At 49.0% G+C, this 18,855-nt stretch overlaps 1 protein-coding gene across 1 annotated transcript in view; it reads right to left on the reverse strand.

Annotated features, from left to right (window-relative positions):
- The window catches only part of LOC138489477 (zinc finger protein 383-like), a 38,739-nt gene extending 21,037 nt beyond the window's left edge, over nucleotides 1-17,702 (reverse strand). Inside the window, exon 1 of the mRNA XM_069617212.1 lies at nucleotides 17,654-17,702. Coding sequence (XP_069473313.1) covers nucleotides 17,654-17,677 — 24 coding nt within the window. The 5' untranslated portion in view covers nucleotides 17,678-17,702. The remainder of the gene's footprint in view (nucleotides 1-17,653) is intronic.
- Nucleotides 17,703-18,855: the final 1,153 nt, after the last annotated feature.

Below are 18,855 nucleotides of genomic sequence, written 5' to 3' on the forward strand. Positions count from 1 at the left end.
AAGGAGCTTGAGTGCACCATATCCAACGAACCACAGACTCAAGCCGATCTGAAAGACGAATTGCTGAAATTCCAAGAATTAGCTGAGCGCGAGCTGAAGTTCCTTGGACGCAGACACCAGATCTGGCAATACTGTGAGGGTCAAAAACCTGGGGCACTTCTGGCCCATTGACTAAAAATAGACAAAACACCTGCCCGCGTGGAGCGCATCAGAAATGCACAGGGAACCCTAGTCTACACAGAGGAGGGAATAGTTAATACATTCTGTAACTTTTACCAAGACCTATACAGCTCCAAAAGCACCATAAGCCCTGAGATACTCCAAGATTTCCTTAATGACACCGAACAATACTGGGTAGCCAATGAACTCTGAACCACTAAACGCACCCATCTCACTAGAAGAAATATTAGAAGCAATAAAAACTCTTCCAAACACCAAAGCACCAGGCCCTGATGGCCTTGCAGGGGAATTCTATAAATCCTATGCAGCCACCATAGCTCCACTACTCCTAAGCTAATGGGCCTCATTCTGAGTACGGCGCTAACCAATGGCGCTATTATCGCCTTGGTTGACGCCGTACCCGGACCGGCAGCGTCTTGGTGGATGGTGGAATCACCGCCCCATTCCAAGGTTGGCGGGCGGTAATTCCCCATTCACCAAGGCTCTTTCCCATTCCCGAATGAGCCCCCATAGGGCTCAATGGGAATGGGGAAGATGCAAATAACGGTGACCGTTCATTACGGTCACCGTTATTGGCTTGGAGGCCCCTTTGCGCCTTCGACTTTAACACCTGCTCAAAGCAGGCGTTAAGGGCGAGGGCGTAGAGGGAACTCGGAGTATGGCGGTAAGGGATTACCGCCACCAGTCTCGTTACCGGTGGCCGCTATCCCTTACCGCCATACTCGGAATGAGGCCCAATGTGTTCTTAATACATAAGGCAGGTAAACCCCAGGAAGACTGCGCCTCGTACAGACCGATTTCTTTAATCAACCTTGATAACAAGATTCTGGCCAAATTCCTAGCAGCACGACTACACCCCCTCATGCCCGCACTGGTATTAGGTGACCAGGCCGGTTTCATCCCGGGGCGCAATACAACCTACGGGATCAGACGGGTATTCGGGGTCATTGCGGCACTCGACCCAACACAACAAGCAATCGCTGTCCTACTGGACGCTGAAAAGGCCTTTGACTCCGTAGAGTGGCCATACCTCTTTGCGACGCTCAAACAAATGGGGCTTGGGAACCTCTTTATTAAAATGATCTCGCTGCTCTATAATGACCCACAAGCCTACATTACCGTAGACAACACGAAATCCCCCAGTATTAGGCTAGAACGCGGCATCAGACAAGGCTGCCCCTATCAGCCCTCATCTTTGCCTTAGTAATGGAACCCCTAGCCTCAAGACTGAGATCCCACCAACTCCACAGAGGTCTCACTTTAGGCCCACATAAACTAGTGGTCTCCCTGTACGCCGACGATGTCATTCTATTCGTCAATGATCCCCAAACTAATCTCAACCCGATTATGCGAGAAGTGATCAAATTCAGTAATATCTCAGGCCTCAAGACCAACCACTCCAAATCAGTGATATTTCCCTTGATGCCAAACACCTCTAGGTACCATGACGATCACGGATTTAAATGGGAAAGCTTCAAAGTCCGCTACCTTGGCATCTATATGTCGCTTAACTGTAACAAAATATTTAAAGACAACTATGCGACGACAATAAGTTCCATTCAGGAGCACATACACAGATGGAAGTCACTCCCGCTAACACTATGGGGGAGAGCCTCATTGACAAAAATGGTGATTCTTGCCAAACACCTTTATCTATTCACAAATATACCACTGTTACTACTGTGCTCCTTTTTCCAAAAAGTCTCATCCTCGATCTAATATGGGCAGGGAAACCGGCAAGAGTCGCTCACACAACGCTGACATTACCAACAGCACAAGGCGGCCTCGCACTTCCAGACATTGAGAAATACTACTGGCAGCACAGGCACAGTTCCTGAGCCACTGGTACACTACATACTTTATCCGCCCACATGTACAGGTTGAACGGGCCCTTTCATCCCCTAATCTCCTGAGAGCTGTCATTCTGAGCAATCTTCCAGTAGCACACAACACGATGAACACTGTCCTCTCCACATACGCTATCTGGAAGAAAATCGCTAGAAAATACGAGATACACAAGAGATTCTCTCCCCTGCTACCAATCAAGTTTATCCCCGGCATACCCCTGACAGGCAAAAAAGTGTTTCACCTATGGCTCAATAAAGTCAATATCCAATCCCTTGGAGACCTCTTCCCCGAGGGCACGTGTATAACCCCGCAGATGGCCAAAGAAAGAGGAGGTAACACATCACTTGATATATTTTATCTACTTTAGACTACGCTATACCCTACAAGCCCAGTTGCCATCATTTCCCAAACAGCCAGAGACATGGGATCTACTACACAATGTAATCCAGGCAAAAGGAGAGGGAAGACTAGTATCCATGATATACAAATCCCTATTAACAGATACAGCAAACACTGACACCCGCACAAAACGACGATGGGAGACAGCCATTCAGGCTAAAATACCAGACGATGACTGGACCTATATTCTGCGCCAAACCCAGAAAGTTGCCCTAAACACTCGCTTCAAACAAATTCATTTCAATTTTGTGCATCAAACCTACTATACTCCTGCAAAAAAACAGCAACATCATACGGAACTATCAGCACAATGTGAAAGATGCAGCGCCACACCCGCAGACTTTCTCCACCTCGCCTGGAACTGCCCGGGGATATCCCGGTTCTGGTCCTCGGTCCTACAAATGACGGCCGAAATAGTGGGAGAGGAACTCGCCCCATTCCCGACAATTGCACTTCTAAGCCTAACCAAATACTTGCAACCTCCGTCAAGGAAACTAGCAGCCCTCCTCTTAGTAATGGCACGCAGGAGGATTGCCATGACATGGGGACGCAGATCTCTTCCCACACTAACAGCTTGGAAAAATGACGTAACGTACTGCCAAGACATGGACACGGAATTCATAAGAACTCTGCCCCACCACGCACGACCCCCCGGCATCTGGGGTCCATACATCGCATACCTACTTTCCAAATCAGATACCTCAGACAGTCAACCACAATTCTCGCAAATGCAAAGGGCAAACGCGACCACATCACCAACAACCCACGTGGCGGACTGAAGTACAGTGAACAAGTCAACAAGAACGGCGCACAAGACAACATTACAAGAGGGGGGGGTTAAGCATTGAATTTTGTATGTCATGAACGTTAGTTGTGACTGCACCCGATTCGTACAGATTTCTTTTGTCTTATTTGAAAAACCTAAAAGTAAAGTTTAAAAAATTAAATAAAACCTGCTCTCCTGCTTATTGCTAGGTATATTTTAAGTGGTTGCACCCTATGCCCGTGGATACAAGCATCTATTGAAGTGTTTTCCAAAGAAGCTGCCTATGGAAGTCTGCTTTGCTGCTCACTCCACTGGGTATGCTACTTTGCATCATAAAGAGGGGGCCAAGGTGAGTGAGCGTGTGCTAGCATGGATGTGAGTGAGCGTCACGGAGGGTCCTCCCCCTTGTTAGCCACTTGCATCCTTTAGGTTCGACCTCCTCTGTGGTGTGTCCCACTCAGGTTGTATAGGACCAGGTCTTTTACCTACAGTGATGTCCCTCTGTGTCAGCTCCCCCTTCTCCCCTATTGGGCTCCATTAGTCCCCTTCATTGGGCTTGTAAAGGAGGGAGATATCTTGCGCTGCGCTTGAATATGTAAGCCTGTATGCGTGAGGTCATGGAGGAATGTATGCATGCGTGAGGTCATGGAGGAATGTATGCATGGGACCATAGGTGAGCGGCCCCTCGGATCTCCCACTGATGTACACTGGGCATGAGAGAGTGGACCTGTGGGGGTGACCAGTGGATTGCTGTACCGTATACTTGTAACCAGAGACAGATTATAATTAAGAATAATAAACATCGAGATACCCTTTTATAGGCTGGCTCATTTCACCCGAGACGTGGTCATAACTAGACTGCGGAGCACTGAGGAGTATCAGTACGTGGAGGCAGCAGGTAGATTAGAGACTGAGAATGCACAGAGGGGCAGAGACTGGAAGCGTGATGGGAGACAGTGCCTGAAGAAAATGGGTATTTTACAGGCTACTGAGTACTAAGGGTTAGCAGTGTCTGGGAGGGAGAGGGGGGGGGGAAGTAGCATTTGAGACTGCAGAGTGTAGAGAGGTGACCTAGCCAGGTGAAATGGAGCAGTCTTTGGGACTGCAGTGTACTGAAGGGTAACAGTGCTCGAGGGCAGGGGCTAGTGTACAGACTGCAGAGTACTCAGGGGTCACCATGCTGGAGACAATGGCTAGTTTAGAAACTACAGGATACTAAAAGGTGGTTAGTGGTAATTTTAGAGACTGCAGAGTACTAATAAGGGCAAGGGCCTGAAGACAGTGGATATTTTACAGACTGGTGTACTGAGGGGTGACAGTCCCCATGAACAGTGGGTAGTTTACAGACATCCGATTACTGAGGGGTGAGAGTAGCCGAGGACAGTAGGTCATTTACAGACTGAAAAGTATTGGAAGGTGGAAGTGCCTGTGGGACAGTGGGTCATTTTAGAGACAGTAAAGTATCAAGAGGTAACACCGTCTATAAACAGGAGGTAAACCACAGGCTACAGAGTTGACAGTGCCTGTGCAAAGTATGGAGTTTTAGTCTGCAACATATTATGTGATAATAGTGGCTGGGGAGAGTGAGTACTTTAGAAACTGGGTGACTGGAATGTCTGGGGAGTTATGTTTGTTAGGGTAGCTGAATTTGTAAAGCACACTTTCACCCGGGGGCATCTTGGTGCTAGGCAATACATTGACAGGTTACTCAGAACAAAGACCTAGAAGAGAAGTGAATGTCTAAATTCCAAATGATTTTGGATACGCCTAAGGGCACGGGGTCGGGCGTTCCATAATTTACCAGCTGCGACTGAGAAAGTGCGATCACCTACCCTGGACAGGCAGAATTTATGAACTGAAACTAGGCAGGCATTACCAGAACGGAAAGACCGACCAGGGAGGTAAGGAATAATTTTGTCCTGAAGATAGTTTGTTCCCTGGTGTTAATAGGCCCGGTGTACCAGGCTAAGATATTTAAATTCAATTCGCCTGGCCACCGGGAGCCATTGGTGGGAGGGCACAAAAGGGGTAATGCGAGTACCATAGATGGAGTTGGTGTCCCCTCGGGCAGCAAGATTTTGCAACAGTTGCAATTGGTGGACAAGACCCGCAGGTTGAGCTAAAAACAACGTGTTGCAATAGTCTATTCAACTTAAAACCAGTGAGGCCACTACCGCAGGTCGTAGATGGTTAGGCAGAAATGGGAGAACCCTGCACAGTATCCCAAGATGAAAGTGAACAGTTTCACAAACTGCGCTGACTTGAGAAGCCATTGAAAGTGGTGAAGAAAGAAACACCCCTAAATTCTTAACCACCGTCCCTGGCAGGGGAAAATCAGCCAGTTCTGAAGGCCAGAAAGAGGGAGTCTAAAGTGTTGTGTTAGGGGGAGATCCAACCACCAGAACCTCCGTCTTGTCCCCGTTTGTTATGTGACACTGGCACTGGCCCGTTTAAGGGGAAAGTGAAAGTAGAGACTGGAAAGGGAGGGGCGGGAGGAAGGGGAGGGGACAACGGAAAGCAAGTTAGTTAGAGGATAGCAATAAAGAAGATAAGACGTAGCTGGTGTCCCTGCTTCATTGAGTGTATGGGCCCAGGCCACTCCATAACAACTGGCGACGAGCGACTGCACCCGGCCCGGAGGAGGCAGACAGTGGTGAAGAACCCAGCCACAGAGCGGCGGTCGGCAGAGGCGACACGCAGCAAGCCATCGGTTGGAGTAGAAGAAGCCCTGCAGACTGGTCCCGGGACATCCGGAATCCAAGAGGAGCCATCCGAAGTACAGAAGAGGCCCTGTGGTGCTGCTTGTGCGGAGGACCAGCTGCGAAGAAGCGGATGAGCCCCAAGACATCCGGAGCCCAGGAGAAGCGGTCCGGAAGGCAGGAGAAGCCCTGCAGCAGCAACGAGCCAGCATCATGGAGCCCAGCGGCGAGAAGCGTCTGCGGCGTGGGGAAGGAGGAACCACGTGGAGGATCGGGAAACGCTGGATAACGTTCCAGAAGAGGTATGGAGACAGCCCAAGGGGCGGGGTTAAGCGGGAGAACATGCTGCCAGGACATGATACGCACCTGCATTATGAAACCACTTGAAAGCGAGGATTACTGGCACACAAGCCTCCAGGCAAGGACAATCCAGTGGCCCACAAGACCACTAGAAAGCGAGGACTACCTGAGAGCCCACAAGGAAAGGACATCCCATAAGCCCAAAGACCCACTAGAAAGCGAGGACAACCGACAAATAACCCACAGGAAAGGGCAATCCCAGGCCCAAATAGACACTAGAAAGCAAGGATTTTCCACGCGGGAAAAGCAAGAGACAAAAGGAGGCTTGCAGGAAGTGAGGCCAGGCCTTCCCGCCCACAGCCAGCGCACAAGCACATGTCCAGAGGTCAAAGATCAACAAAGACTGAACCAACACAAAAATGTCCCAGTCGGGAGGCGCTGTAGCAGATGGGGCCGTACAAGCCACAGCAGGGGTAACGCCCACAAATCCAGTATCATACCAGCGCCACCCAAACCTGTTCACGCTCGAGCCTCAAGAAAACCAAGGCCAGAGATGGCAAGAAGGGATGGACGAATTTGAAGAGTTCATGAGTGCCGTAGGCAATCAAGATGCACCCAACAAGCTAGACATCTTTACCAATCTAGTAGGAAGGACATCAAAAGTGTCATCAAAACCATTCCAGCCCAAGCGAGAACCACATACGTGCTACTCATCACCGCAATCAATGGCTGCTTAGTGGTTCTACCGAACAGAGACTATGAACGGTACATCTTCAACCAGTGTACCCAAGCGCCCCACGAAACAATAGGACAGTTCATCTTACGCCTTCAGAGGATAAATAACATACTGTGGCTTTGCGAATTTCAACGATGATGAGGCCATCCGGCTAAGGGTGATTGAAGGAGGTCTGTCCTCTTAGTTCAGGAAGCACCTGTTGAAGAAACCCCTTCCCCTGTCGGAGATAGCAGAACTGTCAAGGGTTTATGAACGTGTCGACGTCCAAGCTGCAAACATTGAGAACCCCAGGAAATTAGACACGGTAGCCGCCATCACCAACAATCCACCAGGACAGTCACGCCAATTTGGCACCTCGTTCCGCCAAGACAACTGGAACTCGGCCCGGCGGACCCAGCCCTAGAGGCAGTGCTACTGCTGCGGGTTTGAGTTACCCCACAAAGGACAGTGCCCGGCAATCGGCAAGATGTGCATGCGGTGTGGCCAGTTAATCATTTCCAAAGCACGTGCCGAGAAATAACACCACAACTGCAGGCCTACAGGCCGCCAGCTCAGCCAATACAACACAGGAGATACGAACAGTCAAGACCATTCGTTGAGAAGAACAACCCCACCAGAAACACAACGCACCCAGGATTCATCCGAGTAGTGGAAAACCTGCAAATGGAACCGGCGGGTGACACGTGCAACAGCCAGGGACACTTCCAAAACATGCAACCCATCCCGGATGAAGACCTGAGAAGAGAATTCATCGCTGGAGACCCATACGAGAACCCTCCCATCAAAAATGAAACCCCAGGGAAGGAGCAGTACCAGGAATATGACCGGTACAGTAGAGAATATGCCCGGCTATGACCGGTACAGTAGAGAATACGTCTGGCTCATATCCGACTCATCTGATGACAGCACAGCACCCCGAGTAATGGTGCACACCGTTCCTCATTGACACCGGAGCCACAGTTAACGTAATGAATAAGAGAACGTATAATGCGCTGGCCAGGACATATCCATTACGACCATCTCAGGATCAGATTTTCCAATAGGGCGTGACCCTACCCCTAACGTCCAAGGGCCAATTTCTATGCCATTTAGTACACAGTGGACGGCGAGTACCAGTCACAATCCACGTCATCCATAGCCCAGTGACTGGGAGATGCCTCCTAAGCTACAAGCCAGCCAGTGCCCTCCACCTCATAGACATCCAGTACGACCAGTTAGAGACAATCCAAGAGTTTCCACCAATGACACAGTCTGTATGCACCATATCCCACAAGGCGCTTGACCTGGAAACCTTAAGCGTCACGTTTCCCAACCTATTCAGGGGTGCCGGCATGTTAAAGGACACCATGATCAAGCTGCATATTGACCCCTCAGTACGACCGGTACCACAACACCCCAGAAGGATAGGGTTCCACCTACAGGCCAAAGTGATGCACAAACTACAGCTACTACTCGACAACATCATTGAGAAAGCAGAAGGGCCCACCCCATGGCCCCCCACCCCGGTAGTCGTCCCCAAGGCTGACGGACGCCTTTGCCTCTGCGTCGACATGAGGATCCCCAATACAGCAATCCAAAGGGAGAGACACCCGGGGCCCAATGTCGAGGACATGCTGGTGAGACTCAACCAAGCCACCCGGTTCTCAAACGTGACAGTGGCACCGGCCCCTTTAAGGGGAAAGTGAAAGTAGAGAATGGAAAGGGAGGGGCGGGAGGAGGGGAGGGGACGGAATGCAAGTTAGTTAGAGGATAGCAATAAAGAAGGTAAGACGTAGCTGGTGTCCGTGCTTAATTGAGTGTATGGACCCAGGCCACTCCATAACACTGTTCAACTTGTATGGGAGGAAAGGTCTCCGAGACCCCCCTCCCCTCCATTCTCACCAACTTGCAGAGTATGATTCGTCCAGCCGCCACCCATTCAACTGTGGCCAGGGATGTGGGATGACTGCGGGACGACCCATATGGATGCAAAACGCAGCCAGAAGGCTGATCCCAATCTCCATGTTGTGCCACACTCAGACTCCATTTTGTACATGACAAGCTAGGCCCCATGGGCACAGGCAGCCTGCAGGGCTGCAGCTCTCCCCTCAAGATCGTGCGCAGCGGGACAGTCACTTCCCTCACCCTCCTCCCCTCTGTGCCACTGCGGCGGGCCTGCTCTCACGGGAGACTAGGCGCGAACAAGCTACAAGACAAACAGTTTATCTTTCACCTTCCGCTGTCCATCAATGACCTGCAAATGAGCGGGAGGAAGCTCGGGCTTGAGGAAAACAAGTCATCTCCACAAACATGTCCTATCCTCTTGCAGACCCTACATTTATGACATATGCATTGGATAACCCCCCAACCACGCTCTTCTTTTGGAGTAACAGATACATACCCCACGCCTGTGTTCCAGTCTGTTCCCCCACACTGTTAGTCCCTCTGTAAAGGCCGTAAATCCCCTCTTGCAGCTGTGTATTAAGGGGCTGATTATATGAAACGAAACAAGATCTTTACCTATTTTACCGTGCATAAAGCTATCGGGTATATGTCTAGGCCCTATCCTGTTGGGTGAATCGTATCCTTTACCAAACACCCACACTGATATAGGATATGTTAATTCATTTATTCGATATGATGAAAGGTACACGACCCAGATGCTCAATAGTTTCCCAATATTATGTATGTTCACAAACATGTCCAATTATCATATGTTTCTAAATGTGTATAATGCAAGCTGTAAAGCCGCAAGGCTATTGTAAATAGATTTATTTCATAACATGATACTCATGGTAAACATAAAAGTGTAACCCATATTATAATCAAAGCTCACATTTTATTTGGTGTACCTGTAATCACACTGACCTACTTCTACCTCATCCCAATGATTTGCAAGTAACCCTGCAAAGTGAACAAGACCCAGTTCAGCAGGCCACAGGGCCTTCTCTCCCCTCTCCTGCAGTGCCGCACACTCAGCCCCCGCCATCCTCCTCCTCTCGCTGAGCTGGTGACTGAAGGCTTTCGTTTCACTGATGCTACAAATGTAACCTCTCACCCTCCCGCTGAGCCCGCATCAAGCATCCACTCTCCCACCAGCCCCGACTCATGATGTCACCATGCACTCGCCTTGCACCCCCAGACTATAGTTAAAGAAATATGAGCAACAAACCCCTCACCCCAATGCCTTTTGAAGCAACGCTTAAATGCCCTTCCTCAATGCACCACCTCAGCTCACCTTAGACCCTCGACCTCATGTGTGGCATTATATTCTCCTCACGATAACAGACACTAAATAATTACCTGGTGAGGTCCAACGGGATGGGTGATGAATGTGACATTATAATCTTGTGACTAGGTTAGGCACCTGGACTCATGTTGTCTCACTTTTATTGTCCAGGTCAAAATGTCTAGGGATATAATTCTTGTATGCCAATATGAATAGATGACTGTAAGAGTATGTGCGGCCAAAAGGGCAAGAACGCTATGTAGAATAAATTGTAACAGCTCAAGACATCATCTGACCCAGTGCTCCACCTCGACAGCCCAGCACTGGCACCAAGTGGACCTCTGCCAATCCCAGAGCACCGGACCTACAGAATACATAGGGCCTCATTACGACCCTGACGCTAAAGGTGATGGGGAGGGTGTTCGGCGTGGGGCAGGTGGAGGAGGTTGGAGGCTGCTGGGAGGCTCGGTGGCCTCAGCATGGATATGATGGCGCTAGGCAGTAATGATGCCGGCAGGTATCTTGACAGGGGAAGTAGGGGCAGGAGGACTTCTAGTCGGGTGCCTCTCCAAGATACATCTGGAGATTACATGAGAGTGTGGTTTGTCGGAAGGTGAATAGCTCTTTGGTGGCAGTGGGTTTAGAAAAGGACCACACGTGCCTCTTACCTGAAAGCAGCGCAGGGCTTCATGATGTGGGTATGTGCAGCAGCCGAAGGGGCCAGTTGGGCAGTCAGAGCACTCCTAGACTTGTTTTCACAGGAAGCCAGAGGCAGACAGGGGCTGCAGCCTTAAATCAGGACCTTAATGCAGGGACCGGCTACGCCTACTGGCTAGATGCCGATCTACCATTTGTTGTGGTGCTCACCCAATCGGGACGCAGAGGACTGCCCGGTACTGCTGCTGGGGCAGATGGAGGCAGGCAAGGTGGAGTGTTGCTGCTGTGGCCATCTTTATGTGGATCATCTGGGTCCCAAGATGTAGGTGCCGATGCGGGTCGAGGGTGGACGAGGGGACAGCAGAGGGAGTTGTTGTTGTGATTAACTTTGCATTCATCTGGTGCAAGTGACTATAATCTTGAGATGAATGCAGGGCTTAGAATGTTTATCTATGAGTGTGTTCCAGGTTTCTCAGTTGCAAGGATGTAAGCCCTGAGAGAGGATGCCAGAGGGTGTCCTATGTCCCCTTTCACTTACCTGACTCTAAGAACTGTATTTGATGTACCTGAACTGAAGTAAATAAGTTAACAGTTCACTGGAGTGTCAGAGTCATTTATGGCCGGACCCTGAATTCAACACTGGCGATGAGGATAAAGCTGGCTGTGCTGGGGGGACAGCACCAAAGGGAGACACCCACCGCCCCCCCTAAGAGAAGTGATCATCTCTCAGGTAAGAGCGCTGAATGGCTGTGAGGCGCTGCAGGCACAGTGAGGGCAAGCGTGGCCCAGACAGAGGTGCTACAGAGGCAGAGGCGCAAGAAAGGCCCAGACAGAGGCGCTGCGAAGGCACTGGAATCAGAGAGCAGCCATGGCTGTCAACAGGTGCTGCTAGGGCAGTGAGGCGCTGCATGGGGCAGTGAAGGAGCGCTGCATGAGGCAGTGAAGAGTTGCTGCATAAGGGGTGCTGCAGAGACAGCAAGGCGCTGTATGGCACAGTGAGGTGCAGTGAAGAGGTGCTGCAGAGGCAGTGAGGTGCTGTATGAGGCAGTGAAGAGGTGCTGCGAGGGTAGTGAGGAGCTGCAACAGGCAGTGAAGAGGCGCTCCAGAGGCAGTGAGGTGCTGCATGAAGCAGTGAGGTGCTGCATGGGGCAGTGAAGGAGCGCTGCATGAGGCAATGAAGAGGTGCTGCGAGGGCAGTGAGGTGCTGCAACAGGCAGTGAAGAGGTGCTGCATGAGGCAGTGAAGTGATGCTACAAGGGCAGTGAGGTGCTGCAAGATGCAGTGAAGAGTCGCTGCATAAGAGGTGCTACAGAGGCAGCAAGGCGCTGTATGGCACAGTGAGGTGCTGCAAATGTGAAGAGGCACTGCAGATGTGAAGAGGTGTGACGAGGCGCTTTGCTGAAGTGAAGAGGCACTTTAGTAAGGGCAAGTGAGCCCCTATGTGATGTGCTGCAGTGTAGTGTACAGTGAGGGACTACAAGAGGCTGTCAAGAGGCGTTGCAGAGTAAAAGTAATTGGACAGGAGGTCCAAGGGAGCTGCTTAAAAGTGCCAGTGGAAAGTCAAGAGGTCCATTGGTTAGAATGGCAGAGGCTGGAGTCACAAGGAAGCGCTACGGGTAGCTGTGAGGAGATGCAGTGGACTGGAGCTCAATGTAGCGCTACAGGTGCTGTGAGGAGCTGAAAATTAAAGTGACTTTGCTTAAAGTTTAAATGAGAAAATCTGTGCCAGGGAGTCACGTAGATGAACATTGCTGTGGTTAATGGGAGAAAGGTGCAATGGAAGTACCTTTGTTATGTGGCTGGATTACAGAAGGGGCTGGCAGAAGTCCACGGCTTTGAGTTGGGCGTGTTCCAGAAAAGTTTGTTGAAGCTGGGAGCTCCGCTCTCATGAGTGTCTCAGCCTGAATGATGACATCATTCAGAATACACTGGGTGATGGCGATGACTACAGCGGAGTGAAGGCGTCACTAGTAACAGCGTTTGCTTCTTTGGAACGTTGAAGTGAGGATCTATAAAGGAAAAGGGAACCCAGCTACATGTCGAGTCGTCATGACGTGGCATCTGCATGTGATTAGGTTCTGTTCTTTGATGATACGTGCCGAGGCGAAGCGCCTTGCTGGGCCAGATGATGCTGTTTTGTTGGGACAAAAAGGAGCCGGAAGAGGAATGCCGTGGAGCACTAGCGGTTGTGGCTAGCAATGCGGAGGAAGCCAGCAAAGGTATTGGGGAAAGTTTAAGTCAGTGGGCCTCATTACAACCCTGGTGTTAAGGGGTTAACGGCACCGTAAAAGGCTGCGGCGCCGTTAAACCCTTAACGCTTGCTTTTTGCAGGCATTAAAGTCCAACCTGCTAAGGGACCTTGGTGCTAATTACGGCACCGTAATTTACGGTGCCGTAATTAGCGCCTTCCCCATTCCCATTGAGCCCTATGGGCCAAAAATGGGAATGGGGAAGGGGCCATGGAGAATGGGGATTTACCGCCCCGCCAACCTTGGAATGGGGCGGTAAATCCGCCATCCACCATGGCGGAATCTGGCATGGACCATGGTGCTAATAGCACCATGGTCCAACGCCAGGGTTGTAATGAGGCCCAGTGACTTGTGTTCTGTATTGGTACTGCATTTCCACAAGAATGACAGTTGGGGCAGTGATCTCCGTTCCTGAAGATTTTTGCTGCAGATGCCAAGGGATATGTTTCATGGAAAGGGGGTGCATAATTTAATTTTGATGGAAATGTTGTTGCACTATTGATGTCTGGAGTTAACATCCAATAATGCATATCTGTGATGATGAGGCCTATTAATGTTTTCTTAATTGGTGGTTGCATGTCTGTTTTGGGAACCGACCAGGAGGGTGATGTATGGTTTATCACCATCTGGTGGTAGGCTCTAGTGTTCATTGTGGTTGGGCCACACTTCAGGTTTGGTGAGTCATGCTATTGCCATATGGGTGAAATTTGCTAAAGAAGTTCAATACAAGTGTTTGAGTAACTTAACCATGCATTTCTCCACATGATCTTACCATTAAGACTCTGCAGGCTTAAAGTGTGGTATTGTGATGCAATGTTTATTGTTGGTGCGGGACTCATACTTGTGAGTTTTGCAGGGGCTGACATTTACTGTCTAAGGTTGGGGACTAGTGGTCCTTAGTTCGTTGTGCTGTGACACAAATTCGGTGGGACATGGTACTCGAGTAGTTGGCTGTGGTAGTACACAGTTTTGTGGTGAACTAGGTAGTTCCTGGTTATGTGGTGTCTTTGTATTTGGCATATGTGGTCAGACATGTGTGCGGACATTTGTGTGAGTCTGGCTGGTTTGTTGTTTGATGTGCATGATCCAATGTTCACAGTAGATATGCATGACTGTGTATCCTAACCTAACATTTATGTCCACAGGTACACTCCAAGATCAACCCTGCAAGTTTAAACTATGGACTCTTATCTGGCGTTTTTGTTTTACTGTTAACCATGTTTATACTAAATTCGTTGTTCCGGGTGTTGTGGAGTAGGATTGTGTGTGGGTTCAGTGTGCAAGTCTGAGTGGATAGCATAGCATCATGTTGGATCAAAGGGTGCAATTTATGTGCTCTCTTCATGGTTTAAGTCAAGTTGTTTGACAAATTGGTGTCAAGGTTGTGTGGTACCAGTGGTGCCAACGTGACAGACTTAATCTCAGAGTGTGTGTGATAGGGTACAATTGGTGTTCTCTCATGTAGTGAGGTCGAGTTGTGTGAGGTAATGGTCTCTACTTTGGTGTGTTATCAGTGGCGCCAATGTGACTAGAATTTACAGTATTTATTCTCAGTGGGTGTGTTAGGCTAGGTGCTATAATGTTTATGCAAGTTCATGCAAGTGGATTTCTGGTGGAGTGTTGTTGGTTTGATGTTGGTTGATTTTGGGGTTGACATTGGTTGAGGGCTGTCCCCCCTTTTTGAAGTTTGGTGGTATTGGCCTACCACGTAAAGGTTGTTGGGTTCAGTGTATTCAGTACAATGTTTGCCAATGATTACTGGTAGGAATGTTGTGTCTAACAACTTTTCTTCCACAGGTGACTTTAAAGTTTAAAAGTGCCGATTTCATGTGGAGATAAAACGTTTTTGCAGCATGCAATTGGCATTTTAGTTATGTTAGATTAAGATAGGAATTAGCTGTCATGAGAGGTCTATAGTATCGAAATTTTGAGCATGAGTGCAAGAGGCCGTAGCAGTACGTTTTGAGAATAGAGTGCGAGCTGGCCACAGTTTTAAGTCGTGGCCTTTATCAGGGATGCATTTAGCGAAATGGATGTTTGTGAGTTTAACACTAAAAAAATAAAAAAATGTTTAGCTGTTCCATGTAGGTAGATTAATATGTTCTCTCCACAGGTCGACTGTAAAGCTTAAAAGTTGGTGCACTATTTAGTTTTTGCTTTGACACACGTGTGATGTTGGATGAGTGTCAAAACAAGTGTTTTTGGGAACTGGTTCTTTAACCCTACATTTTCCCACAGGCACATTATCAGTATGGGCCCTGTAGGCTCGAATTTTGGACATTGATTGGGCGTTTCTTTTACTTGGTTACCATGTTCAATGCTCAACTGGCCTATATGTATGTGGGGAATGGTGGTTGTTGACTCAGGTGCAATGTCAATGTTATAGTGTTTAACCCTTGCAAGAACAGTGTGGTTTTAAATTCAGCTAGAACGATGTGATATATATGGCAATGCAAATGTAAACTACTTATTGGTGATGTAGTAGGAGTAGGGAATGGTGCTGTGCATGGATTTCTAAGATCTAAGTGTATGAGGTGTAGCTTCAGTGGATGTGGTGTGAAGGGAGTGAGATGAGATATTAGTGTTATGAGTGTTGATTATTTCTTCATTAGAGTTATTAAGTTGATAACAGTGTTCATCATTAGCTGTTCCATGTAGGTAGATTAATATGTTCTCTCCACAGGTGGACTTTTAATTTTATTCCACAGATGGACATTAATGTTAATAGATTTTTGAAGTGGTGACAAGGGGCCTCATTACACGGAAGGCGGTAAGGGTTAACGGTCATCGGTAATGCTACCGGTGACCGTTAACCCTTACCGTCTTACTACGAGTTCCCTTTGCGGGACCCGACTTTAACGGCTGGTTTTACCAGCCATTAAAGTAGGGTGCTACAAAGGGACCTTGGTGCTAATTACGGTACCGCAATTTGCGGCACCGTAATTAGCGCCTTCCCCATTCCCATTATGCCCTAGGGGGCAAAAATGGGAATGGGGAAGGGCCTTGGTGAATGGGGAATTACTGCCCCGCTCACCTTGGAGTAGGGCGGTAATTCCGCCATCCGCCATCCACCAAGGCGGACACGGTAAAATACTGGCAGCAACTATGGCGCTAAAAGCGCCATGGTTACCGCCTACCATGTAATGAGGCCCAAGGTCTAAACTTTTTGGAGTTGTTTTGGTTATTGTGAAATGCTTTGATTAATCTTTTGCCTTTTCAGGTGGGTCCTTACTGGACGAATCTTTTGATGAAATGTTGATCTTGTCACTCATATTTTACTGCTGTTGTTGTCCTTATAGGGGGAAGATGTGTTGTGATTAACTTTGCATTCATCTGGTGCAAGTGACTATAATCTTGAGATGAATGCAGGGCTTAGAATGTTTATCTATGAGTGTGTTCCAGGTTTCTCAGTTGCAAGGATGTGAGCCCTGAGAGAGGATGCCGGTGGGTGTCCTTTGTCCCCTTTCACTTACCTGACTCTAAGAACTGTATTTCATGTACCTGAACTGAAGTAAATAAGTTAACAGTCCAGTGTCAGTGTCAGAGTCATTTATGCCCGGACCCTGAATCCGGCTACGCCTACTGGCTAGATGCCGATCTACCATTTGTTGTGGTGCTCACCCAATGGGGACGCAGAGGACTGCCCGGTGCTGCTGCTGGGGCAGATGGAGGCAGGCAAGGTGGAGTGTCGCTGCTGTGGCCATCTTAATGTGGATCTGGGTCCCCAGATTTAGGTGCAGGTGAGGGTCGAGGCTGCCATCCACTCCCCATTCCTCACTTCTCTCCCTTTCTCCTGCCCTCCCTCACTCTTCATTTCTCTCACTCTTTAGTCCTCCATTATTTCCCATTCTCTTTACTCCTGAATCCCTGCTCTCTACGTTCCCTACCTTTAATCATCCTTAACCTGCATTCCCAAGTTTGTCCCTCATTAACTAATGCCCCATTCTCCTGCCTCGTTCATTCTCTTTACACATTCACCTTTTTCACCTCACCTGGCTCTGTTCAATCACATTATCTCCTGTCTTCCCTCACTCTCAATCTCTCCCTCAAGCGTCTGCCCTCCTTCATTCTCCACTCTCCTGTTTCATCAGTGTTCATGTCACCTGCTCCTTCTCTACTTTTCTCCCTCACTATCCCTCCCTTATGTCCTCTCTATTTCCATTCACTGCCCTGCAGCAGGACACTATGGAGCCGGAGGGGATATGGAAGTGGTGGGTTGGCGTTAAAGGGACTTTCAAGTGCCACAAGCAGCACCCATTAAACAAGTAACCCCTAGTATGCTTTGAGATTGAAAGGTGAACTCCTTTAAGTCTGTGATAATGCCATTTCAAGTGTGTGAGGTAAGAACACCAACCGGGACATGCACAAAATGGCTTTGCATGCTGTAGGAATGATCCTGTGATATCACCTCCTGCAATGCCCCTTCTCATTACCCATGGGCTTGAACTCTATAATTCCCAACATTAGCTGCAGGCGTGATCATTCACAGTTAGAGTCAGACCCCAAAACACAGAAAACTAAAAAACACAACTCTAAAAAATGCTGCATTTATCCCAAAAGTTAATCATTGTGCAACTGCGCCCGCTCTGCACGGCGCCAGGGAATCCTCACCTCACATGAGCCCTGCCCGGGCATCACCCCGCGCTCTTGGATGCATTGCCCCCCCCCCCCTGCGTAGATTAAGGAACACGAGGCTGCAATCACTAGAACATGCGCAGTCACCTCATAGCTGTAATGCGCATGCGCAAATCATGGGACACACTCACCGGAACACGAGAAAGATAGCCATAGAACATGTGCAAAATCAGCCCTTCACACTGTACTACGAGTGCGCAAATCAAGGGATACACCAGCTAAACACGCGGCTTCAACTACTAGGACATGCGCAGACACCTCACGTCTCTACTGCGGCTGCGCAGATCAAGGGGCACGGCCACCGGAACAAGAGGTTTGCATCACTAGGACATGCGCAGACACCTTGCAGCTCTACTGCGACTGCGCAGATCAAGGGACACGGCCACCGGAACAAGAGGTTTGCATCACTAGGACATGCGCAGACACCTCGCGGCTCTACTGCGACTGCGCAGATCAAGGGACACGGCCACCGAAACAAGAGGCTTGCATCACTGGGACATGCGCAGACACCTCGCGGCTCTACTGCGACTGCGCAGATGAAGGGGCGACGTACCAGTTACGGATCAGTAGGGCATGCGCACCACCTAGCAATGTAATGTGGCTGCAGAATGAGTGGCACTTGCGCAGGGACATGTGTCACTGCATGGATGAGAGCAGATTTTGTGCATTAAAAAAATGTTGGGTTTAAAAGCAATTGTACCACCAAACAGGAACGATCGAGTGACGAAATATACGTTCTGGTGCAGCTGCGAGGGAGGTTTCTACACAGAAGCGGCCTAACAGGAGTTTCCCACAGGCGGGAGAAAGTACAAAGTTACAATATTTTTTATTGTCTCCTGCCAAAATCAGGAGGGTTGGCACCTGCTCAAACAGCCCAAAAGCCTCACGGGGATCTACCTTTTATCATTCTGCTTTAAGCCTTGAAAGGAAATCAGGAACTGTTATCCTGGCTCAAAGTGTGTTTTGGTGCAAAAACAGTGCCAGATAAAAAAAAACCCAGGGTGGAATTGAAGCACTATTTTGGGCACTTCCGGCTGCCAGGCAAGACCTGCTCAAACAGCTGAAACCCACAGAGGGTCCAGGTTTTCAATGTAATGCTTCATTCCTTCAAAGAAAGTCATGCTTTTTTCGCCAGGTTCTATGTGAAAACGTAGCCTGGGAAAAAGTCACCAGGTAGG

Source organism: Ambystoma mexicanum, chromosome 9 (assembly GCF_040938575.1).
Source record: "Ambystoma mexicanum isolate Mex_15411 chromosome 9, UKY_AmexF1_1, whole genome shotgun sequence".
NCBI classification, from domain to species: domain Eukaryota; kingdom Metazoa; phylum Chordata; class Amphibia; order Caudata; family Ambystomatidae; genus Ambystoma; species Ambystoma mexicanum.